The 27,421-nt window shown below is 45.8% G+C and overlaps 1 protein-coding gene across 1 annotated transcript in view; it reads right to left on the bottom strand.

The window, feature by feature from the left end:
- Nucleotides 1-8,026: 8,026 nt before the first annotated feature.
- Gng12 (G protein subunit gamma 12) overlaps nt 8,027-27,421 on the bottom strand; it is a 111,219-nt gene continuing 91,824 nt past the window's right edge. The window contains exons 4-5 of the mRNA XM_051152242.1: nt 10,185-10,303; nt 8,027-8,488 (exon numbers count right to left, since the gene is read on the bottom strand). Coding sequence (XP_051008199.1) covers nt 8,363-8,488; nt 10,185-10,277 — 219 coding nt within the window. The 5' untranslated portion in view covers nt 10,278-10,303 and the 3' untranslated portion in view covers nt 8,027-8,362. The remainder of the gene's footprint in view (nt 8,489-10,184; nt 10,304-27,421) is intronic.

The following is a 27,421-nucleotide window of genomic DNA, read 5'->3' on the forward strand; positions in this document are numbered from 1 at the left end:
GCCGCCGTTTACTCTTTGCTGAGACACTATACTCTCATCCTTTCAGGCAGGGTTTCATGTAGCCCAGGCTGGCCTCACCATGAAACTGAGGGTGACTTTGACTCCTGATTCTCCTTTGCCTCTACTTCCCAAGTGTTGGGATTCCTCAACTAAGCCAGCATACCTCCTGGTCCTCTTGACTACTAAAAAACTTGTTTTCTTACTTTCTTGATTTTAATATCTGAGGTATTTTCATTAACAACAACAACCACCACCACCAAAGCAAACAAAAACCCATCAAAGACATGCCTATTCAAAACTAAAACCAGAGATCCATATATGGGCATAGAATTTGGATGACATAAGCTTCAGATCTGCACACACACACATGCAAATGCAAGTGCGCGTGCGCACGCAAATGCACACATACACACATGCACAATTTACTTTGCTACAGGGTCTCATTATGTAGACCAGGTTGGCCTGGACCTCAGAGATCTACTTGCTCCTGCCTTTGAGTGCTGGAATTACAGGCTGAAAGTGTGTCCCCAGGTTTCATTTTCTCTTTTACTTGTGTTAAGCATGTATGCACATGGATGCAGGTGCCTTCATTGGTTACTTTTCTTTTACTGTGATCAGTTACCGTGACCAAAATAACCTGGAGAAGAGTTTTTTTTTTTTTTTGGCAGGGGGGGGGGTGTTCGTGTTTAGAGTCAGAAGGTTAAAGTCCATGACCATCGTGGCAGCAAGCACGACAGCAGGCAGGTAGGCATGGTGCCAGAGAGGTAGCTGACAGCTTCTTTCTTGATCTACAAGCATGAGGCAGAGACAGAGCTATCAACAGCAGCTGAAACCTAAGCCTGGCCCAGTGGCACACCTACATCCAGGCCACAACACTCAATCCTTCCCAGACAGTTCCACCAACTAGGGACCGAGTATTCCCATATAGGTGCCTGTGGGGGGCCGTTCTCATTTGAGTTCCCACAGTGTCTATGAAGGCCAGAGCCTGGAGCCCTGAACTGGAGTGACAGATGTGAGGAACCCAATGTGGGTGGTGGGAACCAAACTTAGGACTTCTGGAAGGACAGCAAATGCTCATAACTGCTGAGCTATCTCTCTAGCACTTCTGAGGGATAGGACATGATATAATCTTTCTGAGCTTGTTTCTTGACCTATAAGATGAGGTTAAATCACATTTACTTTCTTTTAAACAGTGGCTATGAGACTTAAGCAGAACACACACAATGTGTAGACTACTGCTGTCTCCCTCCCCCATGCCTTGCACAAATGCCTAGAACTCATGACAGATGTTCCCCTGCCTGTATTGAAATATGTCTCACTGATATCAGACCTGAGAATTATGTAGAACAAACCACTTCTAACACATTGGCGGTGGACAGATGCAGAAATGTAATCCTGTGCTTACAGAGACCATGAAGCCTCTGTATAGATTTGAATTAAAGACAGGGTGTGCAATTTACATTTAAAAAGTGTAAACTGACTTATTTTAAAAATACATTTCAGCAGGCGACTTCATCTAACTTGTAACACTAGTTCTAGTTTCCCTGGACATGTAAAACTACACAACTGGTGAGCTGGTGAACTAAAGGATTAATTTGTAGCTCAGAGTGTCTCCCTCATATACAGAATGCACTTACCAAGTTTGAGGCACTGGTTTCAATGCCCATCACCAAAGGAAAAGAACTGTATACCACCACCAAACACACCCATTGTAAAGCTGTCCTCATCCTAATCCCAGGGGACGCTAACATCTCAGCCTACCGATGCCTAGGTCAGAAGGTGCTCTTGCCCATGTCTGTCCAGCTCAGAATCTAATGGAGCCCCAAGTTGTGTCACATGGTGTGTGCCCTCTAGCTCTTAGTGAATGTCACTAAGTGGGGTGTGTGGAGGTGCCAGGTCTACCAGAAGTATCAAGTCTGGCATCACTCAGTTTGTGTTTTAACTGTTTCTATTATTTTCATAACAGCATGGACTGCCTGTGAGGATTGGAAGGTGTTACCTGGGATACCGCGTTTATAGTAATTCCAATGATACTTAAAAATGTACTATTATCTTGTATTCCTTTGTGCTAATAGGCATTGCTTTTCTTCCATAATTCTATTTATGGCATCAACAAATAACATTAAGCCATTAACACCTTAGCATGAATTTACTTAAGAGTTTATTATTTAGTCATGTGTATGAGTGTGGATCTGTGTGGGGGCATGTGCTCATGCTTCGAGGTGCCTGGGGAAGTCAGAGGTATCAGATCCCTTGGGGATGGAGCTGGAACCACTTTGAGGTTGCCTGATGTAGAGTGCTAGGAACTGAACTCGGGTCTCCAAGGGCAGTGCATGCTCTTAACCCTCTCTCCAGCCCCAGGGCTGTAATTTCTTGCAGGGCAAAGGCAACACTGAATTTTGAAAAAAAAAAAAAAAAAAAAAAAAACCTGATGGCTGTGATGAATGTTAAGACTCACAGTGCGTTTGTCTAGAGATGGCCTGGACATTCGAATGCAGGCTTGATTGACAAGTACACAGACAAAGCACAAAAAAGGGTCTGAAGGCAAAGGTCATTTGCCGCTCACAACCGCCACAGGCTGGGGTAGCAGACACTAAAGACAAATCAGTTAGAGGTGCTGACCATACATATCAAGGCTATATAAAGACAGAGCTGATGACGGGTCAGATTCTACAAACAGGCTCACAGCTGTAAGATGGAGGGACACGGTGGGGGAGGGGGAGGGGGCAGACTGCCAATCCCTCAGTAAAAGGCTGGGAGTGGCTGTCCATGTGTCTCTGTAACTAGCTGCTTGACAGTGAAAGGCTGATGATGGCACATGTAGAGAAAAGCTGAAACACTGAGTGGTACACATCTCCTGGAGGTTACTACCGCCGTTGGCAGGTCCTTCCTGCCTGTAACTTTGGGTAGTGTATACTTAGGAGCCACTCTTGGCAAGGGCCTCTTGTACATACCTGAGAGTAGTGTACACTCACTTCCTGCTCTTACTGCCACTTTTTGCAGGTGGTGCACCTTAGGGTAGTATACACTGTGGTTTTCCTCTTTCCTTGGGGGGGGGGCTGGGGGGCTGATGGCCACCAGCCCAGAGGCAAGAGGAGTAGAAGCTGAGGTGCAGGGCTTAGAAGGCTGTAACCACGATGGAGATCAGACACTCCAGAAACCACTTCAGGAGCCAGGTCAACTTTACTCTGTTGAACAAAGGCTGTATTATATAGCCCTTGGGGAGTGGGTGGGAGGCTTCCAGGATAGGTGTTTATAATTGGTTGAAGCCAGGTACTTTAAGGATGCTTGTTTTACACTTGGCAGCACGCTCCTGTCATATGAGTGGGAACACAGTACCTACTTATCCTATAGGCACCAGGAGGGGAGAGGTAGCAGACAGCTATGTCGGGGCCAAATGTGGTTAGGGGCATCTATGTCTAAAAGACACTCTTCAGATGGAGCCAAGCAGAGAGCCAGAGGCCCTGCTGGGGAGAGGGAGTCCTGCAACTAATGCTGAGCTCAGAGTAGCTATCCAGACAGGGAGGGCTGTGACTTCCAACAGCAGTGTCCTTCTAACACACTGCTGGCAGGTGCCTCCTGCCCATAACTTAGGGTAGGGTAGGAAATGTTTCACCTGTCACGCTTATTGTCACACCCTTTCAGTTTTGTTATCTCCTGTCTCAAAATTTTACTAAATTCCTCTATCATCCCTAGCACATCTGTCTTCATGGAGTCACAAAAATCTGTGGGAGAGGGTGTAGCAAGGATGAAGAAGGGAAATTAAAAATCAGCTTTAGGGGATTTGGTAACTACTGGTACAAGTGCTTGTTAGCCTTGGCCTCACTCTCACAACCAGAGTACTGAGCACCTGTAGTCCTTACTAGATAGTCTGAGGACCTTCTGTTCCACTGCGCATGTACTGTGGGGGTGGGGCTCCGCAGAGGTGGGAGCCTTCCCTCTAGATCTACTGTATTGCCAGGGGCTGGTGGGCTGTTCCCTTCTCCTAGCTGTTCAGAAGCCGCTCTGTGACCTTCATCACTACAGAAGGATTACAAGGGCTGGGAGTAGAGCATCTTCAGCAACTGTAATGCTACCTGTGTTCGTGGTCACAGATGGAACTCAGGGTGGTGTCACTCCTAAACATCTCATAAACCTCTTGGTTTTACAGGATAGATGGTGGTGTATGGGAGATCTACACCTGAGCGTGGAGTTCACTGTCTCTTCCTCACAGGATTAAAGCCAACACAGTGGCTGTTTTGTTTGTTTTTCTGCTTCTCAAGCCCCAGCACACGTGTCACATTAGTAGCCCTCTTAGAAGACTTTGTGCGACACTTGTCCCTCCCTGAGCTCCCAGAATGCCCTTTCATGACTCATGTCCCACACATGGCACTGTAATGATGGAGGTAAGTACCAGCATCCCAACGTCCTCACACGAGACTCTAAGGCTGGCAAGGCCTGAGGAGCCTCGTTTACCTGTGTGTCAGCAGCACTGGCTCTCAGGAGGAGCTTAGAGAGCGCCAAGCGAATGAAAGGAAAAGGGAAGAGAAATGGCCTTTTATTAATTTATTGAGCAAAACAGGGGAAGGAGTCCATGACACACTGACCAAGTAAGTAAAGCAGGGTTTTTAATGACTCTTCTCTCACAGCTGTGAACATGTTGGCAAGTGAAAAAATTGCTTTTATTCTTTCTACAGAACAGAGTTCCAAATAGCGGTCACAGTTTTAAAATGGTTAAGATGCTGGACGAGTAGCCAAATAATATTATCAAATAACAAAATCTCAACAACAACTTAATCAAATGAAACGTTACTGAGACATAAGAGAATATGTGTTTGGAGTTAACATGGCTAAAAATGAGACATTACAGAAACCAAGTCTGTAAACCTAGCAAAAGGCACTATATAACATAAGTGATTAGGTGAGCACACAATATAGACAGACCAGTATCTGAAGAAGCTTATAGCACCAACACACTGGCAGGACCAGCAGAGAGGCCGGTCACTCAACCAAGGCCTCTGGGAACAGGGGAGATCTCAGCCACCATCTCCTTCTACCCCCTGGTGACAAATGGGTAAGAGGAGGGTCAGAGCTGACGTGCCTGGTCTGCTCACCCAGCACAGGACTTACCAGACTGCCAAACACTGAGAAGTGCTCTATTCTACTTGATTTGATGTATTTTACTCACAAATAGGCTTACGATGGAAGAAAGCAACCAACTTCATGGAATACTCCAGCATTACATTTATTTCACTGGAAATGACTCTTGGGCCCATGCACGGACACCCTTTAACACAGATTCAGAGTGATGGGCCTGAGAGTTCTATTTTAGGGGTAAGCTGGTGGGAGGTGGCACCTGAACAGAGACAATTTGGCACATCTTTAAAAAATGTTATTTTATTGTTACTCTGTGTGTGTGTGACCTTTACACACTGAGCATGCAGAGGTCAGAGGACAACCTGTAGGAGTCAGTTTTTTTCTTCTACTTTTCACATCCTGGAGATCAAACACAGGTTGCTGGGCTTGGCAGCAAGCATCTCTACTCACTGAGCCATCTTGCTCGACTCAGTTTAGCACATCTTACATTGTATAAACAATGAATCAAAATTATTAACTTACTGGTATACAATTTTCCCCATGGAGAGTTTAAAGATCAGCAATGTATAAAAATAATCCAAACACAGAAAAGGCAGATCAGCCCTTCCCATGAAAATATTTGATACTTTTTTTCATATGGTAAAGAACTTAAACACATGATTTCAGAAAAACAAAATATTTAGCTACAATCCACAGCTTATGAACTACCTGCTATATAAAATTAAAAAGAATGTATGTTTCTTCAAAATGCTTTGGAGTCACAGAATACTGTGTATTCTATCTTGCCACAGCCCCGAGGCTTAAAATGGACAATTTTATGATGGACTATGGGGATCAGAGTATAAACACTACAGTGCTCAGAGGAGTGTGAGTTCAGACAAAACAGATTGAACATACAGAAATGAAGCCAAGCTGTCAGTGTAGGAAAGAAATCCTACTTGGGACTTGTGTTCATCATGACCGTCACAACATACTGCTGCAGGCAGCTACATGGCTTCATACGTGAACAAAGACAGATAAATAAGTGACTTCTGTGTGTCATATATATGTATTATATTTAATAGTCATATATTTTCACATAGACGTCTCACTGTAAGTAAATCAACATTTGGCTAGTGTTTTTCCTCTTGGGTCCAGCATCAAAGGATCTGATTTTACTTTCATTGTGAGCATAGCTCAGATCTGGTTAGGAAGTTACAAGACATTAATGTCTGTAACCAGTGAAAAGGAAAAAAAAATCTCCAGGACCTCAAGTTCATTTCTTACCATTAAAAGCATATTAACAAGCATATGTTTAAGTATGAAAGGATATACTATGTTTGCTACCAATAGTGTGCACATGATTGCATAAAAATATTCTGTAATAAACTGCCTTATAAATATTTAAAGGAACATGTTTAAAATTAGAGTGGATATAAGATTAGTGTTCTGAAACTATCAGTAGAAAAATATACTTGTAAAAAAAGAATGTTCCATTAAGTGTAAAAATTGTCTTTTTGGTGTACATTTCCATTTTTACCTTCTGGAAGGTAAAAGCTTTCTCTCTCTCCTCAATAGGTACCTTTAATGCAGCTGGAAACTAAACAACAGGTGAGAACAGGTTGTGGGCAGTGCTATGGCTTTCACACACTCAGTCCCGAGTGCTGAGCAGATGGGTGATTTGGAGAGATACAGATGTCTCTGAGTCATTTAGGAATAGTGCTGCATCTGTTTACCATCAAGAAGCACGATGCCCAAAGCACAAGCGTTACATTAAATTACATTAAAAGATATTTCCTTTTAGGGTACACTGTACGCAAGTAGGGGAAATTCTACAAACAATTCCTGGGGACTATATCCGTTTTCAGAACACTTTTTTTAAAAATCCTTCATTAGTGAAATCCTTAATGAACTGAAAGAAGGAATTAAAATATCACAGGCTTTGTGTTTGGTTTGGGCTTCTAAGTGAATATTGTAAATGGACCTTCTCACTGTCAAAGTCAAGATACGTTCTTGGTCATGGCAAGTTATGTGCCTCTGGGATCCTCACTGGATATTGTTCGGGTATGTGGGGTATTTTCATGATCAAAGTTGAGGACCTCAATACCAACTGCTATAAGCATTGTGGCTGTCCTACAGAATGCAAGCCTCTTTTTGGAAGGGTCTGTCCCCCTGACTGGTTTGTGAACATGGTAGTGACAAAACCGCAGGCATCTGCAGAGTGTTTCCATGTCTTTCTAGTGCTTGAGTGTGTTCCCCACTGTGTTCCCCCAGCTGAAACTGGGAAATAGGGAATGTCCCCCTGAAAACAGTTGCTCTAGCAGCAAAGGACAGGCACCATGCTGGCAAGGAGAAAAGGAGAGGGTTGCCTGCAAAGCTGGGCCCAGGAGAGCAGCTGTTTCCACAAATGTCTGCGCCCCTCTTGGCTCCCAGTTCATTCCTGCACTCAAGCCAGGTATGAGGTGAAAGTTTCTGAGGTGGCCATCCCAATCCAGCAGAGATCATGAGCCCTGTAGTACAGCTGCCCAGGATCCTCCCAAGGGCCTCTTCCCTTTCTTGGCCTCAGGATCACAGGAGTCCAAATGACTGATACGAATTAATACTTCATCAAAGGGCTTTCAGTTTTAGCCTTAGATTTATAATTAGCACAATTATTGTAGACTAAGGGGCCCGTATGATTCCAAGACAGGAGAGGCAACAGCATCAGCTCATTATATGATGATCTTTGCAATGTGCTTTCATTACCTCTTTTTTTTTTTTTGTACAAACATTATACAGAAAGAATCTGTTATTCTACCTACACACAATTCAGGATAAAGGTATGAGCCTGAGGGGTTGATGTTTCAGTGTGGTTAGTGCCAATAGTGCAAAGAGATATGGCCACGAACACCTGCCTCTCCAGACCCCCTGTGTGGGGTACAGGTTGGCATAAACCTTATTAAGAACATAATATAAAGGTTTCGGACAGAAGTGATTCTTGACATTTTAATTTGCCGATGCTTGGACAATTTCAGTCTTGACATATCTTAATCAATTATATAAGACAAGCTTCCCCTGCCCCCTGCCACTTTCCTTATACAGTAACCCAATATGATACCATAGTTACCAAATAGAAAAGAAGATAGTTATTCTGTATTAAATCAGTAAAGGGCAAAGAAAGGACACTTGGAAAAGAGAGACTTTGGGGTCTGTTACTCCAAGAGAAGGGCGGCTTAGTTACTAGCTGTGGTTACCGGGTATGCCGAAGGCATCTCTTCAGGTTGCTGCTGTGGTTTGCGTTAAGAGGCGAGGGGTGCTTCCCGGTCCACTATAAGATGATGCAGGTCTTCTTATCCTTGAATGGGTTTTCTGAGGTTGGTATGCCCATCAACAGAGGGTCGCTCCGGGCATGCTCCTCACAGTATGACATCAGGTCTGCAGATGCTTTTGAGACCTGACACGGACACAAATAAGACAGAGAAGACTTTACCAACAAATAGCAGGGGTGGATCTGAAGCCAATAATCAGTATCATAGTATGGCTTTCAGACTGATTCTCAGTGGCAAGGAAAACGGTACCTGGCAGATAAGACCCGTCTTAACCAAGTGATCACATGAGGACACCTCACTAGGAAGCTATCAAAAACATTAACTAGGACCAGGCAACAATCAGTCTCCATTCTTAGTGGTGGCAACTCTGTGAAACAAGCTGCCTGGATTCGCCGTAAGACACACTATGGGTTAAATACTGTTGTTATAGAACCCTGAGATGCAATACTTTTCAAGTGCTTAAAGAAAAAGTCCTAATGTTTTCTGTATAAATGTGGAGCAAAAGAGAGACATTGTGAAAAAAAAAAAAAAGAGAGACATTGTGGGAAAATAAAAGCATATGACATTTTACAGTGCTCAATGGTTAACAAGGTAAATAAACTGCTGAGAGATCATGGTGGAGCCAGTGCACAGCTCAGTGGGTAAAGGGTCCTGCTGCAAGCCTGATGACCTGAGTTCTCCTTCCTGGACCAACATAGTGTGATAAAAAAAAGTCTCCTAAAAACTGTCCTCTCACTTCTACATGTGTGCTTTGCTACAGACACAACACACACGCATGCGTGCACGCATGCACACACATACATGCATGCGTGCACACACACAATCATCCTCTATCTCTCACCAAAAAATTAGTAATGAAAAATAAAAAAATGATTATTTGGACATTTACCATTTCTCTATAGTATGAAATGTTTCCAAATAAAAGTTAGGGGCAAAGAAGGAAAGGTGTGTGGAGCGAGGGGAGTTACATTTTAGTTTCTATCCAAGAGAAAGGAGGCTGGGACACAGAACAGAATTGAGAATTGAATTATGGAGCCTACCCTTGAGTAGGGTTTGAGATTTACTGTCAGTGACCTAGTGTGGGGAAGTGAGAACACAGTACCAGGAAGGCACCATGCCTTTCTCTGCTGTGGCGTGTGGAACTCTGCCTCCTGTCAAGGGAGTTTGGAGTGATGAGAACAGAGCCCTGAGGGCCACCATAGGAACCTTGAGATGTGCAGACAGGTGACAATCTCCAGTCAGGTGACTTCTTCAGACTCAGGAAACAGCATTAGTCATAATATTCCAGGACTCTCATGAGCCAATCCTCTCAGGACTGAAGGGAACACTTCAAGGTCAAGATACCTAACAAAATATATCTGATCTGGAGATAGCATCTCTACTGAACCTGGGGCAACAGAGTGGTTGCTGAGTGACGCACTGAAAGGCAGACTTTTCCTGGAGGATGTTCAGACTGACAGTTGACTTGTAACACTTTGATAAATTCTGGGAGGATGTCAAGGATGTTTATCAACTCCACTAGGAATCTTGTAGACAGTCAGGCAAGGCTTGATCACACTCATTCCGGAAAGGCAAAGCCTTCCAGGAAGTCTCGTCTAGGGCTTGACAGAGGGGCTAGCTTCAAAAGCTGGCTCCTCAGCTGTTTTGGAATAACATCTGTGCTGGGTAGGAAACGAAAACTAAAATTACTGTCAGCCTGCTTAAGAAAGGCCTGGAAGCAAGCAAGCTGCGGATGGCTGGCTGTATCTTCTCTGGCCTGTGCTCCAGCCCAGGAAAGGCAGGGAATTACCCAGAACACACCGCCAGTCCCCTGTCACGTACCTTTATTCTTTCGATGGATGCTTCCAGTCTCAGCTGCTGCACAGTTCTCTTGGCCTGGGCGGTGCTGTTGGCGCTTGCCGTCTTGCTGGACATCTTTGATGATTCTTGTTCTCCAAAATCTGAAGAGAAATTAATTTTAAGAACATGAACAGAATTTCCTTTAGGTTATTTGAACATCTGTTAAGATTTGCTACTTGAAGAGGGATTGGCTGTATATCCCCAACCATCACAGCCAGAAATGCCCCACAGCCATTTTGGTGATGATGCAGACGTGCCAGCCTGCCACTCATCTGAGTATATGCAAAACCTTTCTGCAGAAATCGAGCACCAACCAGTTTAATCTACGTGCCCCAACATACTACAGAAAAGTGTCCTTTAGAGAACTTTCTAAGAAATAACACTTGCAGTAGATAAAGGGCCTACAGCAAAAGCAAGCATCTGCCAGCAGAGCATGTTGCTATCACCACAACCCCCATTAACAGAGGCTCCACTTCATTTCTATTAGCCTGATGAAAAACTCAAGTCACAGAAAATGGAGAGAAAGCCTCCTCTAAAGAACTCTGCACGCAGAGCAATTGTTAGGGGCCAGCAGATGTGCAGTAAATCTAAGACTGTTGGCAAATAAACAAATCTTTAATTAAAAAAAAAAGGGGGGGGGGGGAGGACAGACTTCCAGCTAAAGGACTCTCCATGATTGATCTAAAGTAAATGTCAAATGTACAAAAGCCTGAAAAAGTGAAATGTTATCATCCCTTCCTGCCTTATCCTGGTGGCCAAGACACTTGCCCACCCTGTGACCTGGCCTCACATGTTAGAGGGTTGATCTTCCTCCCTGGTCTGAGCCCTTGGATTCTACACTGCCCTGCTGCTTTGTCCACACAACCACCTGATGCAAAGCAGTAGAAAGAACCTGGCCCTTGAGCTTTGACCTGTTTGCTTAGCCAATGGCACCATTTGAAGAGGAAGACAGGCCCAGGGCAGGCACTGCCTGGTGCCCCTGCCATATATGGTTACGCTCATGCCTAGAGTAGTAGCAACCAGAGAAAAAGGCTGAGCTGGCAGGAAGGTAGCAGTTTCATGACTCATGGGAGCAGGTGGGCAGTAGGTGTGCCTCCCTGGCACTATGTGAGGACTCAGCAGACTAGGGCACCATGGCGCCAGCAGCAAACCCAGGCTGACTCATTCTTTGGGAGAGCTTGCTGCTGCACAAAGCTTAGACAGGACAAGGTATAAACCAACAGTAACAGAGACTAAGTGAGTGGACGAGAGACACAGATGTTGCGAAGGGCTGAGTCAATGATCTGAGAGGGCTGGACCCTTTGGTGTCCATTTTTACACATTTGTACAAACCCAAAGAACACTCAAGAACCCCTCCCCCCAAACTAAAAGATACCCCTTCTATCCGTGTGCAGGACTCTGTACTAAGCCTTGGTGTTGGGCTTGTCACCAATGCACAGTAGCTAGTATGGGGCCCACAACAATCGTGTTCCATAAACTGCAGCTGCTAGTTCTGGAATCCCCTGCACCTGCGCTGCCCACCTCTTCCCCTAGCTGCTTGGTGGACCTCGGGGTTCTGACTGATTGGTCGGGGCAGCAGGGTGTTTTAGAACAGGTCTTCAGGCATTTCTGACACATTGGTATGAAGACAGAGCGAAGGGGTGATGACAACCAATAGATGACTGGGGGAGCAGGAAGCCCCTCAGGACAGAGGTGCAGGAACCAAGGAAGTGTACAGCAGGGCAGTGTGGCCTTGCTTTGCCTGAAGCCGTAAGTGACCTTGATTCTACACACAGACTAACAGACTCTTCCTCACACACCAGTCATGTGGCCCTGCCCCAGAGAGAGGCTCAGGGTGTCGCAGTAGGGCTGGGTGGGGGTGGGGGTGAGGGTGGGGGTGGGGTGCTGCTCAACACCCAGTTGACTTGGCCTATAATCCTTTAATGTACTTGGGCCAGGGTCTAAAGCACACAGAGTGCAGGGCCCTGATGCACAGCAAATTGGTGGACAAAAGTCTGTCCCTGCAGCCTGGGATCCTGGACTCCTTTTCCAGCTGCTGGCTGGTTGACTGTGAGACCATGACTCTATTTCTGAGTGGCCTGTGGTTTGTGGGGTGCACCCTTAGGGGCTCTCTACGTTCCCTTTGCCAAGCATTCTCCTTTTCTCAGCTTTCAGGGTGCAGTATCTAGGGCCAGGACACATTTTCATGGAACTGCAGGGAAGGCCACACAGGAACAACATCACTCATTGCTCCTACCTGTGTGGCCATCAGCAAAACAACCCACAGTCCGGCTCTGTTTGTAAAAGCCTGGGGAGGTTCCTCTTCCAGTAAAGATATCTACAGAGACACATGGAGGACTTCCTCCTTCCCTGCTGCATTATAATTGTATTTAAACCAAGTAGCTTATAAGCCAAAACAAAAGAAAATGAAAAAGACAAAACCAGAAATACACAACTCACTATTGCCAGCTCTGGCCTCTACTGCTTCTTTACTGGACCTGGTCACACTCACAGCTCCCTGTTCCCTTCCATGGGGAAAACCCAGCAGGTTGCCAGGCTCTAACGTGTCCATACAACACTGGAATTTTCCTTTTTCTTTCCCACTCTTCCTTTCCTCCTTCCTCCCTTTCCTCAGTCTCCTGGCTGCGAGCCATCTCCCGAAGAGCTGGAACTAGAGGCACCAGCTACCATGCTGGCCCTAGCAGCTTCCTCATCCCCCTTTTGATGCAGGGTCTCAAAAGGTAGGTCTCTTTTCTCTCCCCTGAGAGAGGGACCTTCCAAGGTTTTTATTAGTAGTGTCTGACTGTGGATACTTTGCTAATGGCCACACAGGTGGGAGCGTGCTGGGTCAGGCTAGCCTTGAACTTGGGGAATCCTCAAGCTTCCCTCCCAAGTGCTGGAATGATAGGCTCGAGATGCCACACATAGCAACACGTTTCCAATGACGCACTGCTGGCACTGGGCTGGGTATGCAGAGAATGGATGGAGAAGGATACAGTGCCTGCCGGATGCTTTCCTTTTCTGCTGCAGGGGAGCCCAGCCCTGCCACACTGCTTGTCACCCTTCTCAGTCTCCCAGGTCTAGTGGAATTTCTCTGCAAGTTCCTTCCTCTCTGCTGGCACAGGGATAACCCTACCTAGAAAACTAGTTAACACACAGAGATGAAAGTGTTTCAGGTTCATTCCTAAATACAAAGTCAGTTCAATGGGTATGTGTGGGGGTGGGGTGGGGCACTGTGGGCAGCCCTAGAAAACAGCCACTGGGCCGCTGGGAAGGAAGGGAATCTCAGAGTAGTGTTTTGTTCTCAAGGAGAAATCAGATCGAAATTTTATAATTTTAGGTAGAGAAGCCTCTTTCAGAGATACAGAATTCTACTGAGTTGCCTCAAAAAATGTAGACAGAGGCTGTGGCTCTTCAGTACTTGGGAGGGAGAGGGCCTTTCTGGGGCTGGGACTGGCTAGAGATGACCTTCCTCCTTGCAGATATTTTGTAAAACCTCAACAAATGTCCTGGGGCAGAGCAGGACTGGGAGAATGGGGAAAAATACCTGCAAATGTCTCAGTTCGACTCTGCTGGGCAGGAGTGCACCAACTTGTCTTATCCAAGCATAAACTCCAGGGCAAACAGCACCTGGCCTCCTCATGGTAACTGAAGCCCCATGTGCTGCTTTTATTCACCATTTTAAGAAGCCTCATTACAACCCAGCACGGGGTTATTACTGTTGTTTTAAAGGTGAGGCAACCAGAAGGAGGAAGGCCAGCTTCCCGGTAGCCCAGTCTGTGTGCTTTTGTGCAGCCTGTGAGACTTCTGTGTCCAGAAGTCACCCTTCCCACCTGCCTCGCAGAGAGGGTACCATTCCAACTAAGGTGACTCTGCACACTGTGGGCATCACAGAATGTTCCGCAATGTGCCTCTTCACTGGAAACACCTTTGACCCTCTGTCGAACTGGAACAGGGGCTTGCCGGCCACCTTGTGTGTATGTGTTACTACCTGGGGCACAAGACTTATCTTGCCCACAGCCACAGAGGGCTTCACATCCAGAAATTAGCAGAGAACATTCTCTGTAGCTTAGAGGCAAGGGGGAAAATCAACACTGGGGTGGTTGTGGGGTGTGTGTGTGTGTGTGTGTGTGTGTGTGTGTGTGTGTGTGTGTGTGTGTGTGTGTGTGTGTGTGTGTGTGTGTGTGTGTGTGTGTGTGTGTCTTGAACGCCATTCTGTCCAGCAGAGCCAAAAGTCAAGAACTGGAGGCCATCTGATGAGACCTGGCTATTGCTTCTTTTCAGCTTCATACATGAGCAACACAATGGAACACACAGAGCATTTAGCTATCAAGTGGTTTGCACTGGTTTTGACGCTATGGTTTGCCTAGATTCTGAAGTCCTTAGAAATTCCTAGGAACGAGATGGTCCATTAAGGGAATACAGGCATTTAAATCTGTGTCAAGAGGACCTGAGCCAAAGAGGAGAGTGGGCATAAGAAGTGTCACTGAGCACACTCTCCGCGGAAGGAACAGAGAAGCCTATGGTCTGATTGACAAGTCATAGTGGTCTGGCCCAGAGCTAATCACTGGGGTGAAGCAACTTCCAAGAACAAACACCCCTCTGTGGCCGTAGCAAAAGAGCAAGCTTCCCTTTACTCCAGCTCTGAGTCTTCTGTAAGAGAGGGACAGAGCAGACCTGCCTTCTAGGACGGTGAGAGATCGGACACAGATACCCGCTGTCCTCAAAACGCCACATGTGTGGACACTACTAAGTGCTGGGCTCAGCCCTGTGCTCTTGGTGTGAACCAGATGGGGAACTACAAGGCTACGTGGTCACATAGCAACAGCTTCCTAATATGGCTTAATAGGGGCGAGGTGCAGAGCTGGCGGGTACAGCCCTTCATCCTCATGAGCACTTACCATTCATACTGGAGCCCAAAGGCTCAGGCCAGCCTCAGATGGTGTCACTGCCGCACGTGCACTGCACAGTGTGTTTTAACTTCAATCAACTGTCACCATTTGAAAAAGAGGTCTCAGCTGGGCACGGGGGTGCATGCTTTTAATCCCAGCTCTCAGGAGGCAGAGGCAGGCAGACAGCTAGGAGTGCAAGACCAGCCAAGGCTACACAGTGAGACTGTCTGAACAAACAACAAACAAAATAAATGAATGAAGAAACAAATGAACGAGTGAACAAAGATAAATAGAAATTTAGAGATTTCATTCTAGAAGGATGATGTCTAGAAAAACTGGAAAATCCTTAGCTGGATCTGATGGGCAGCTTCTCCTTTGACATGCACTGGCTTTGCCGCTGCTCTCTGTGCCCTGGACACGCAGGCCTGGGGCAGCAAGGTCTCACTGTTTCTCTTCCCAGCAAAGCTGTTGTGTAAGACTGGTTGAATGTTTAAGCCTCATTTTTCTCATGATGAGAAAAGGGGACAACATTACTTTCTTATTTCAAAGGACTGTTAAGATATCAGATACAACTGTTGTGTGTGTAGGGATGGCTCAGTACTGGGATGCTTGCTTACTATAATGGAGGCCTTGGAGTCAATCCCTTCCACTGGGGGAAAGCATGGAGATTAATAAATACAAAGAATGCTGTGTGCTTAGCACCTCAGCCCTCTTCTCAGATCTTGTGTGGTGTTCCTACTGTAGTTCCCGGTGCCTGGCAGAGTTCTTTCCTCTTCCTGCCATACTTTATTGCACTGCAGGGCTGGAAAGCAATAAACTAGATGTCTCCATGTTAACGGGAGGAACTGTGTTCTCTATCCCTAATTTCATATGTGGAAGGTCTAACCCCAGCACGCCAGAATATAACTATATCTGAAAATAGTATCTTCTATGAGGTTACTGAGTTAAAACGAGACCATGAGAGAGTGGTCCCTTATCCCATGAGACAATGTGTTTATGAGAGGGGAAACTTGGGTCTAGAGGTTCACAAAGGGGAGACAAGTAGGCCAACGTTTGGATCTTGGGTTTCTAATCTCCAGAAACAGAGAAAAACAAACATCATTGCTTGAGGCCCTGGCCTGTGGTAACTGGATAGTATTCAGAGCACACGGCCACACCTAGGTTCTCTTGCCACCAGAACAGTGGTCAAAGTATTGACCTGGCAGACAGGAGTGACAGGAATTTTTGCAGACAAGGAAGTTAAGTTGGAGGGCAGGCTGCTGTTTGAGGAGGCAGGGGGTGTGGTGTCCCAGAGTCTAGTCATCAATCAGTTACAGAGAGGCCACATGGCATGGCAGCCTTCTGGTTCTGCATTCTGTGTGGTTTGGAGTCCTTTCTAGGGACACCAGTGAGAGCCTGTTCTGCTGTTCAGAGATTGCACAGGTACCTCAGTCTGTCTTAAGACTCTGCTAAAACTGTAGAGTGTGCTTTTGGTTGGCTGTAACTGAAACACATCACACAAAATGATTAACCTACTGCTAACAGCTTATAGACGAGCTATGACTTCTATTTCTGCCCTGCTATCACTGCTGACCACCTCGGACTCCTAGACTTCAGTGGAGGAAGGACCGAGTCTTAACACTCGCCTTCTTCTTTTCCCAGCTAGGGTTATGGGTTATGAGGCCGAGGGAAGCCAAGCCTGTGGCCAAGCTGTACATGCCACTCAGTTCCTGCAAATGGTTGTGCTGACAGCTTGTACAGAAGAACAGGAGAGGAAGCAGTAAGGAAGCCTGCAGGAGAGTAGGAACACACATTTTGTATGGAGAAGATACATCATCTAGAGATCTCTAAGAGACGTTTACACCGTTCAGAATCAGCCGAACGGAAAAGAGAATATCTCTCTCAAGGCCTCAGCAGCGCTCACCTGTGAGGATTTTATTGGCCTTTGCTTTGGGTTTTTTTTTTTTTTTTTTTTTTTTTTTGAGACAAGGTTTCTCCGTGTATCCATGGCTGTTCTAGGACTTACTCTGTAGATCAGGCTGGCCTTAAAATCACAGATTAGCTTGCCTCTGCCTCCAAGTGCTCAGAGTAAAGGTGTGTGCCATGAAGGCATGTTTCCAACAGCAATGATAAAGATAGTAAGTTAAAATGGCTAATTCTGACAACTGCCACCATTTGCTGAGTACTCTGTACACAATGCACACGTACACAATGCACACACCATTGCATTTAAGTTGTTTTTTTTTTTAGCAACCTTTTATCACTTCTCTTTTACAATTGCTGCACAAAAGTTTAATATATTATAAATACTTTATATATATATCCATATACATAAAACACACAGACAGACACACACACACACACACACACACACACACACACACACACACACACACACACAGCCTAAGATCACACATGGTGGGATTGTAGCTCAGGCTACATGACTCAAGATGTTATTGTACACATACGCATCACCTGTGTATGGTCTGCCCTGAATAGCAGAGTCGCGGATGGAGCTGGCAGAAAGGAGTGCCATGTATCCACTAGCCTCACTGCATAAAAGGTGGCACTGGTCTCCATTCAGGGGCTCATTCCCACAGCTGGTCCCCTCAGCAATGTGAGCAGAAGTGTGGCGTGGAGGGAATTTGCAAGAAGGGACAAGTTAAGGAGAACAGGACACCTGCCCCAGACCCTAGGCAAGGCTACTGCTAAGGACTCAGATGCCTGCAACATCCCGTGAGCCCTGAGATGACGGGCAGGAGCCAGGAGAATTAGCCGATCCCTGTAATAGTCCAGTGGGCAGGAGCTTCTGGGCCTTGGCAGCGAGGCCCTGGCTTCATCCAGTATCTAAGAATGCCTGAGGTACACGGGCTTCAGAAACCTGGTTCAGGAGGTCTGCAACAGGGAATCAGACAATTTAAAAGCTTCCTCGGAAGACTTTCCTGAAACAGCAGTAGTGATGGCCAGACTGCCTCTGGCTGCTGCCCATCTTTATTTCTGCCTGGAATTAAGATGGGTCAATTCAGAAGAATGGTGCTTTCTGTCCACGCATGACTTTCCAAAGCTCTGACTAAGCCTTGAACGGTTCTCTTTTTGGTGACAGTAGCCTACAGGGTTGACTTCCTTCAACATGAAATCGTTCTATTAGTTGACATTCTTCTTTGCTACAGAAGTCTAAGTTTGTTTCCAGGACGGACACTTCCTTCTGGAAAGTGCCACAATGCTGAACAACCTGTGCTTGCCACACACAGTGCTGTGCTCCCATGCAGTATTCTCCATCTTCAATGCATGCACTCTCAGGACCGTCTTGGGGTACTGGCGCAGCGGAGCCATCAAGGGCGCTTACTGTCAGATAAATTGCCTAACTCCTCACGGGAGAGACAATACAGCCATCACCCATTTCACCAATACCCTGGACCTTAATACCCATGCCCACATTGTCCACAGTGACGGGTAAAACCCAATGAAGTGGTTTCTGTCCACTCACTCTATTCCTTTCTCAGGAGGGAACACCTCAATTGTCCTGAACACTGAAGCCTTTTCCCTTGGCCCTCCTTTTATCTTAGACAGAGATCTGTCTGACAGAAATGTGAGCTAACATTTTATTTTTTAAAGGGCCACACGAGAAGAAAGAAAATAATTATTATATTTATATATAAATATATATATCTAATTAATATTATATCCAAAGCATATTTAGCTTAATGCAACACATATAAAATTACTGAAATACTTTATATTTTGGGGTCCTGAATCATTGAAATGCACTGAATCTCAATCAGATCAGTGGCACTTGAGTGCTCAATAGTACTCACTAACACTGTATTGGCTTCAGTAGTGACAGTTTCAGTGGGCAGAGTAATCTCAGACCAGGGCAATCTCAATCCTCCCAAATGCTACTCTGACAAATTCTATTTTCATTTTCCCCAGTTCCTGGCTTCTGGTTTAGCTTAACCTAGGCTCTCAGCACCTCAAGCCAGAGCTACTGTGTCATGCCTGTATCAACACCTTTGTCCTCAACCTTCCAGTCTCATCTGGCCTGACCAGTAGTCTAGACTCAGCTAATACCTCTGAAAAGCTGACTCAAGCAAGATCCAGGGGTTTCCCAAGGTACCCCTCAAAAAGTCTGAAGGGTTTGCATTCAAGGCCCTCAAACAAGTCTGCATCCATAATCAACTCCTAAGCACAAAAGAAGCTTGTTTCTATATAATGTGTACCAAAAGCCAGGTACCAGGTGACAGACACACTACAGGCCTAAGCCATCACAGTAACCTGAGGAAAGTTTCATTTTATTTCTAGTTTCATGGATGACATCAGGCATGTGCCAAACATCAGACAGCTAAAACGCTGTTAGGATAAGATCTGAGTCCAGACAAGTTGATTTAAGGATTCAGGGCCCGAATTTTTATTGCTACACAGAAGCAGTGTCCCCGGGGTATAACACTGAAGTCCCTGACTTTGTAGGTTGTGTTTTCAAGTCTTGAGCCTCCACTCAAGTTTTCTGGGAGCTTCTTGGCTCTATTTAAATTTTCTCTAGCTTTAGAATCCTGTTTAGATTGCTATCTTCTTCAGGGAATGCTTCCCTAACTACTTTTGCTTACAGCAGCTAAAACCTTTTATCAATTAATTCATGATATATGCTTACAGATCAGGGGCTCAAGGATTCCTGAAGGCCTGGCTCATGCCTGGAAAGTGCACGAGTAACTATCTGCTATCTGCTGTGTACTGTTCCGTAACTGGTTTTATATAAACACCGTAGTACAGCGACTACATGTCTTCATTTCCGTGTGCCAGTGACTGTCACTAGCGCTCTGTGCTCTGTGCAAATACAGGTTTATTTAATATTCCTGGAGGCTGGATTTATTATACCCGTAGAAACCAAAGCTCAGGAAGGTTTCAGAATTTTCAAGATCACAAAGCTATAGATTTTAGGCCATATTTCTCTGCCATCGAGTCTACATCCTGACCATCTCGTTTCACCTTCCCCCTCATAGTGACTAACACAGAGGAAGTGACCTCCATAGATACCTGGGTTACAGTAAGACATTACAGTACAGAAACCAACCATGATTAGCTACCGTGAAGCCATCATGGGGGTGTTGGTGTTGGTGTTTGTATGCCTGATACTTGTTATCTTAGCAACAGGATACAGCTTGCTGGCTGTTCCCACAGGTATCTGGAAAAACGGCCTATTCTGAGCCAATGAATACCCATTGCTATGCTGCGTTGAGCAGACTTTAGAAGCAAAGGTGGAATTCCCACTTTTGCTTCTATTTGATTAGGACAAAAATGCTGACTCTGTGAATTCTCAACTGCAGTTCATACACAGCAATGTAGCACTCAGCACCCTCCCTTTTATGCGGGGCCATGCTCAGCAAATGTTTCTTGTCAACATGTAGAACAATGCTTATGAACAAGCTTTATCTACTACCTAGTACAGCAAGAAACATCAACCATAGCTTCCTCCTCCTGGATGACGGAAGCCTGAGACTGGCTCTCCTACAGGAACCTCCGACCTAAACTAGCTACGTCTACCTCCATGTCCAGCTGTATACAGTAAGCCTGCCTCCTAGATGCAGATGCATAACGTAAGTAAGATTCAAGCCTGTGCAGGCGGTGCCCTCCACGAGCGTGAGCATGGCCCGTCAGATCCCAGCTTTTCTGTACCGTGTCTGTCTGTCCTTTCTTCATTCCCGTGTCACCCCAGTCAGGCCAGTCTCTGAAGCTATGCTTTTCTGTGCTGGACACTGTGTTGACGGCTTTGTATCATGTTTTTATTTACTCTTTACAATACCCCTAAAAAAAAATTACTGCTGTTTCTTCAGTTAGCATTTCTCTTGCGAGTATAAACAGACAGTGAGCACTAATGACCAAAGGGTCCACACGAAAGCACAGCTATCCTGGAGAGATGGCTCAGTGGGTAAGAAAGAGCACTTGCTCTGCAGCATGAGGGCTCAAGGGGTTTCAGTGAGAATGGCTTCCACGCTCCTTGGTTTGAATACTTGGCTCTCTGTTGAAAGTTTTGAGAAGGGTTAGGGGTGTGGGCTTTTTGGAGGAGGCGTGTCACTTGGCATTGGCTTTGAGGTTTCAAGCACCTACCCCAATTCCCTATTAGCTCTCTCTGCTTCTTGCAGGTCAAGACGTAAACTCTCAGCTGTTTCTGCACAGGACCATGATGAGTTCCACCCTAATTTTCTGAAATGATAAGCTGGACTAAACACTTTTTAAAATAGATTACCTTGGTCATCTTGGTTGTGGTGTTTTGTTACAACAATACAAGAGTAACTAAGACAAGAATCTAAGTTCAAATCCCTACCACCCAGGCTTTAAAAAAGTCCTTAGTATTGACTGTGTGTACCTTTAACCAGCAGTCAGGTGGATCCCAGGAGCTCTTTGGTCAGGCAGCCTAGCTGAACTGGTGAGCTTCTGGTTCAGTGAGAGACACTCTCTAAGGCATTCAGGCAACGAGCGGTAAAGACTTGCTCTGGCTTCCGCTTGCATACACACAAGGATACAAACACAGGCCTAGCCCTCCCTTAGACTACTACAGAAGACACACACCACTATAATAATGGTGGGAGTTGTACACTGCTTAAGAGCAGTTCTCACTGTTCCATATGGTGGTGCTCTTACACATTTGTGAGAGGAAGGAGGCACAAAGGCTAAGGGACTGCACTGAAGGGTCTTCTAGTACAGTGGCTCTCAGTCTACAGTCTCACTCTGGTACCAGCAACCTCAGGAACAACTGTGGATTTCTTAGGAATGGAAATCCTCAGATTCCAACCCAGTCCTGCTGAATCAGGTTAGGAGCAGACCCTGTCAATGTGTGTCCTAGAATCACCCACCCTCAAGTACTCTAGGTGAGGGTCTGGAGAGACAGCTGTGTGGTTAACAGCTCTGACTGCTTCTCTTGCAGGGTATCCGGTTTCAGTTTCCATAACCAACCTGGAAGGGCAGGGGAAAGGCTTGCAGACCCCTCAAAGTCTAGCTCTGGGGGATCTGATACCCAATTCTGAACCTTGTAGGCACCTGCACTCACATGTGCACACACCCACACATTCATACATACATACACATAATTAAAATAAAGAAGCTAAAGCCCCCAGCTGATCCTTCAGTCCCTAAAATCTAGAAAGTGCTCACTGTCCTGGACAGGTGCAAAGCAAACAGCAGGAAGATCTGCCTATGAAATAGAAGTTGTTCTATTTCAACAAACTTGGTCATATTCCTGATTTTTCCTAGAACTAAGCCTAAGATCAGAAGCACAGCTGTGCACAGCCTACATACAGCTTGAAAGGTGGCAGGGACTTCAGAGTGGTCTCATTAAGGAAGGAGGCAGAATCCCACTTGCTCAGGTTGGGGGCTTCACTTATTACCTGGGATAAAGGTCTCTGACCCAATACCTGAAACTGGGAACTTTCCTTTGTAGCCACATGACCAACTGCGAGTTGTACCTATCAGCCTTCCTGGGGGACTGAGGTGCTTTGTCCTTTTGTACCACTGTGGCTTAGCAGAGCAGAAGGTTGTTTCTGAGCAAACTCTAGATGCTGTCTACAGTGTAGCTAGCTATTCTACCCCCATTGCTGGCCAATTGACAAAGAAAGAGAGAGAAGACTAGGACTCTAGCCTTCGGACCTAGTACCTGGTCCACCTTAAGCCAAGGACATGGCTTCATCATGCCGCTAAGCAGATGGGAGCTTGCCTCTCAAGAGAGCATCCAAAACCAAAACCAAAAACCAAGCCCCCTCTCCTGCAGTGTGGCAACAAGACTCTGCTGCATCCATTTTTAATTATAGGGGACATGTGGCCACTGTCTTGCTTTGAATAGTGCCAGCACCTTGAAGGGGCAGGATAAATAGTTATCAAGGAACAGGCTGGGAGGGCCTGAGAAGACTTTGTGCAGTTCAGAGAAACTGACAATTACCAGCTGGCCCTGAGCATGGCCAACAGTGCACATTGGCTACTGGGCTGGTGGCTTATGCTTCTGTCAGGATGGACATGAGGGGGACTATAAGTGGGACAATGAGACATTCAAAGGCAGACATTAGGAACTTGGAAAAAGGGAGTGGCCAGTGAGGGCTTGGGCAGGCTGAACATACAGACTATTGAGAGCAGTCAATCCTCAAAGGCCTGACACTAAAGGTGGAGACAAAGAGGGGGTATGAATTTCAAAATGGTTACTGGCAAGAACAGCAGAGAGCAGCCTAGCATGGTTTTCCTAATGAATGGGGCCACCAAAGGTTTCCTGGCAAAAGCGTCAGGCCTGAGGGTGCTGATGGGAAGATGAGTGAAGGAGTGTCACAGGGGGTTGAAGGTGGTTGGTTGTTTGGAGACAGGGCCTCACTCCATAGCCCCAGCTAGCCTCAGTCTCACAGGGTTCTCTGCCTCCTGGATGCTGAGATTAAAGGCATGCGCCACCAAGCCCTCGAGCTTCTGGTATTGCTGAGGCGGGGCCAGAGCAGCAACTTCTCCATGCACCTTCTCACTGCTCTTGGCTTCTTCTAAGCAGCTGCCTCAGTTCCTGCCTTTCCAGGCTGAGATGAATAGTAATGACGTCATGTACCATTCAAAGGTAAGTTTGGTTGCTCCCTGTCAAACCATACTCCGTCACCCAAACCAAAACCTACCGCTGCAGTGCTGCATGAACAACACCAAACCCACCTAGAATTCTTGCCACTGGCAGAGCAAGGCTGTCCACAGCATTTGTGAGTGGGCGTTCTCTGAATAAGCAGTTTCCAAAAGGAAGGAACAGGCATCACACAATATGAAACTGAAGAGAGGAGCATTAAGCAGGGACAGGGGCTCTGCTGAGAGAAGCGAGGCGGGACAGGGAAGGGACGATGATGGATAGAGGCAAAGACGTTCTAGGGTGGCTGACAGCAGTGTTTCTGAACAGAACGCTGGGGGACCAGCGATAGAGTGAAGGTGTGTGAGGAAGTCTTTGTAAGAGCTGAATGGATGAGCTCAAGATTGGGCTTAGGGGAGGCAGAGGAGACACCTGGAAGACACAAACATGGAAAAAGAAACAGCAGGGGGCTTGAACTGAAAGCAGAAACAGAAAAAAAAAATGGAGATAAAAGAGAAGTTAAGGTAGATTCTGTTCACCAGGCATGGTGGCCCATGCTTTTAATTCCAGCTCTTGGGAGGCACAGACAAGCTGGGAGGGTGTCACATGACCGAAGGTTTTCATCCAGTGAATGCTTTCCCAAATGGATCACCCATTAGACAAGGAGGTTAAGATTACAGAAACTATTTAGCTCTGATTCTAATCAAATGCCTGTTAGGGACCAGAACAATAACCTCCTAAATTAAAATGCAGCATTTTCACCTAACTTCTTGTGTAGACTGAGGGAAATCCTCCTGCAAGTCTAAAATGCACCTGCCGTGCATGTACTCTCAGGACTTCCAGCTGGTGGGCAGGAAGGTGATGCTTACTGTCATCTGGCTACAGGCTATCTTGGCTCCTTCCACGTCGTCGGCACTTTCCCCTTCCAGATCCAGGGAAACCCTCTTCTGAAGCTGTGAACTCTGGAAATAAAGAAGAGACGGAATACCGTCTCTGCTAAAGGAGCGGAGGGAAGGGGCAGCGAGGACCAAGCCTAACCGTTACAACAGCAGTCCTGTTACCTACTCATGTCACTGTAGAGTGAACTAAGGTTTCCTCGTCAATAATGCTCCCAGGATTAATGGGATGAGCGAGGTCACGAGAAAGCAGGATCCAGCTGTCTGTGAGCAAACAGGAGCTTCCTCTGGTTGAAGCAGATTCTGCCTGTCCTGAGGGCGTTTTCAGAAGTTCTTTTATATCGTGGCTGATTTTTTTTTATATTATTATTTTTTCTAATTTTTACTTTTACATATACGTTTATATTATTACACATGTATACAATAAACTACATACAGCAAGAAGGTCCATGAAACAATTAGGAATTATATAAATGTTACATTCATAGTGTTTTGGCTATTTGTGTTTGGCAACCCTGGAGAAAACCTCTTTCCTATCTTGGTGAGTCTATGATTCTGAATGTAAATCAGTATTTATCATATCTCATAGCTCTATCAACCTAAAGACAACCTAACCCCTATACAACTTAAGCTTAATTGTAAAAATAAACTATCTGGTCTTCAACCCCATCAGAGACTTGAGAAGGAATACCAAATAGAGGAGGGCGGGTCTTCGGTCAAGGCTATATGAGTAGCTGCACTCTCTTGCTAGAAGCCCCGAACAAGCCACTGTTTTTACGAGGAGGACTAGTCAGCATTCTAAGTCTGCATACCTGGTACTTATGCTTTCCTGGGCTAGAGGGAGTTAGCTATACAGGAAGACCATGCCCAGGTGGAAGCTGGGAAACAGGCCTGGCTGTCAGTAGGTTCTGCAGGGTGCCCCACGTCCTTCTCTCCTTTCCTATCCTTGTATTTCTATTCCAGAAAGCTGGAGAGAATGCCATCAAAAGACTTTATAACACAAAGTGCTTTCTTAAATATTATCTATATTGGACAGGGTCAATTAATAACTAAAATTTGTCTAAATTTCCTTTTTTTCTTAGACTTGGAAGAACATTTTGAATTTAAGATGCAAATTTATGATAAATTCAGATTTTATGCTAAATTAATTTATTGAAGATACTTTTAAAATACATAACAACAACAACAATAATAATGATAAGTATTATTTGCCTCAAAAAACTATTTCCTAGCCTATCAAGGGCCTCCTTCTTACATATTAGGTATGTTCTCACTTTCAATAATTTCACAGGGACAGTCAACAGGAAGTGCCTGTCCTCCCCTTTGCTTGGCGTGGATACTGTGAGGTGTGGCCCCTATGAGGATCATCTTCAAGAAGCATGGCCCCAGTATGACACTGCTATGAGGTAGAACCTAATGAAAGACCCTTCAGTGACGGGGCATGCCTCCCTTGGAAAGGACTGATGTGGTTCTCTCAGGATCCCGGCTACTTCCCTTGGAAGGAGGTGTTATAAAACAGCAAGCCTGGGTTCCTGTCTCCCCTGTGATCTCTTTGCACGTGTCACTGCTACTGTGACACCACATGTCATGATGGTCTCATCTGATGCCACACATGAAGCACGAAATGCCAGACTTCCAGGCTTCAGAACTCTGACTTAAATTTTCTTTATAAAGTACCAAAGGATACTGAAACATAAAAGACAGAGTCAACAGCCAAGTGTCTAGAAGTATATTATTACTAAGCCTGCCTTTCAGAGTCACTTAAGTAAATGCCACAACTCAGTCAAGTTCCAACCTCACCCTATACCTGTAAAATGAGTACCTGGGATAGGACCCCACTCAGGTGCATTCTGGGAAAGCTGTATGTAATTCTGATGTAGACTCCTCCTTGAAAGCCATATGCCTATAATAGTGGCTCTCACCTTTCCTAATGCTGTGACCCTTTAATACAGTTCCTCATGCGATGACCCCCCTCAACCATAAAATCATTTTTATTGCTTCTTCATAGCTGTAATTTAGCTACTGCTATGAGTGTTGTGCTTCCCTATGGTCTGAGGTGACCCCTGTGAAACGGTCATCCTACCTCCAAGAGGTTGTGACCCACAGGTTACAGGGTGTGTGCTTACCAGAGTAACAGAAAGGCACCTAGGACACTGTGTCTTCCGGTTTCAAACAGAGCCTGCCCTGCTGCCTGTCTCTAGACACAGCTGTTCTCGAAGACCTGCCCTGGCTGGCGCTGCTTTCCCATCCACACACGCCCCACCACTCCCAAGGGATACCGAGAAGCCCCACTTGGGTGCACAGCTGTCTCTAAGTCCAGAACGTTACTTAGATGACTCAGGACGATCTTTATCTCACCACAGCTACGACTCAGAGTTCTGTCTCTGAGATCAGCATCTTGCTCCTCATAGCCACAGGACCGGGTGGCCTGTACTGGTTTCATTTTCCTCCAATGCTTCCCCCTCCAGGTGCCTGTCAGCAACTGCTCATTCATTCTTGATGAATATGTACTGGGAGGGGCAGTTATGGAAGCAACTTTGGCTTTCTCGAGTTCTCTGATGTCCTATTCTAAGGTTTTTGAACTATGAGACAACTGGGCTTGGCCCAGAGATCCTGACAGTGGTAAAGCTAACCCAGCAAACCTGAGGGTGTTGCCCTGACAGGGGTGGGGTTAGAGCCTGGAGCATCACCATTTCCCTTCTGTCCCCAAAACCTTGCTGAGGGGACACTGAAACCACACTGATAAGGTATGTCTATATCCTCATATGTCCGTAACTCAGCTCTGGCAGGTTACTGTCAGTAGGTTGGGTATGTGAATTCTATTTTGATGGTTTATGCCAGGCAGTTAATGGAAATCTGAATTCCACTTGCAGTCTTGCAACCAGAACATTTGCATATTGTTTTTTT

This window comes from Acomys russatus, chromosome 10 (genome assembly GCF_903995435.1).
Source record: "Acomys russatus chromosome 10, mAcoRus1.1, whole genome shotgun sequence".
Lineage (NCBI taxonomy): Eukaryota > Metazoa > Chordata > Mammalia > Rodentia > Muridae > Acomys > Acomys russatus.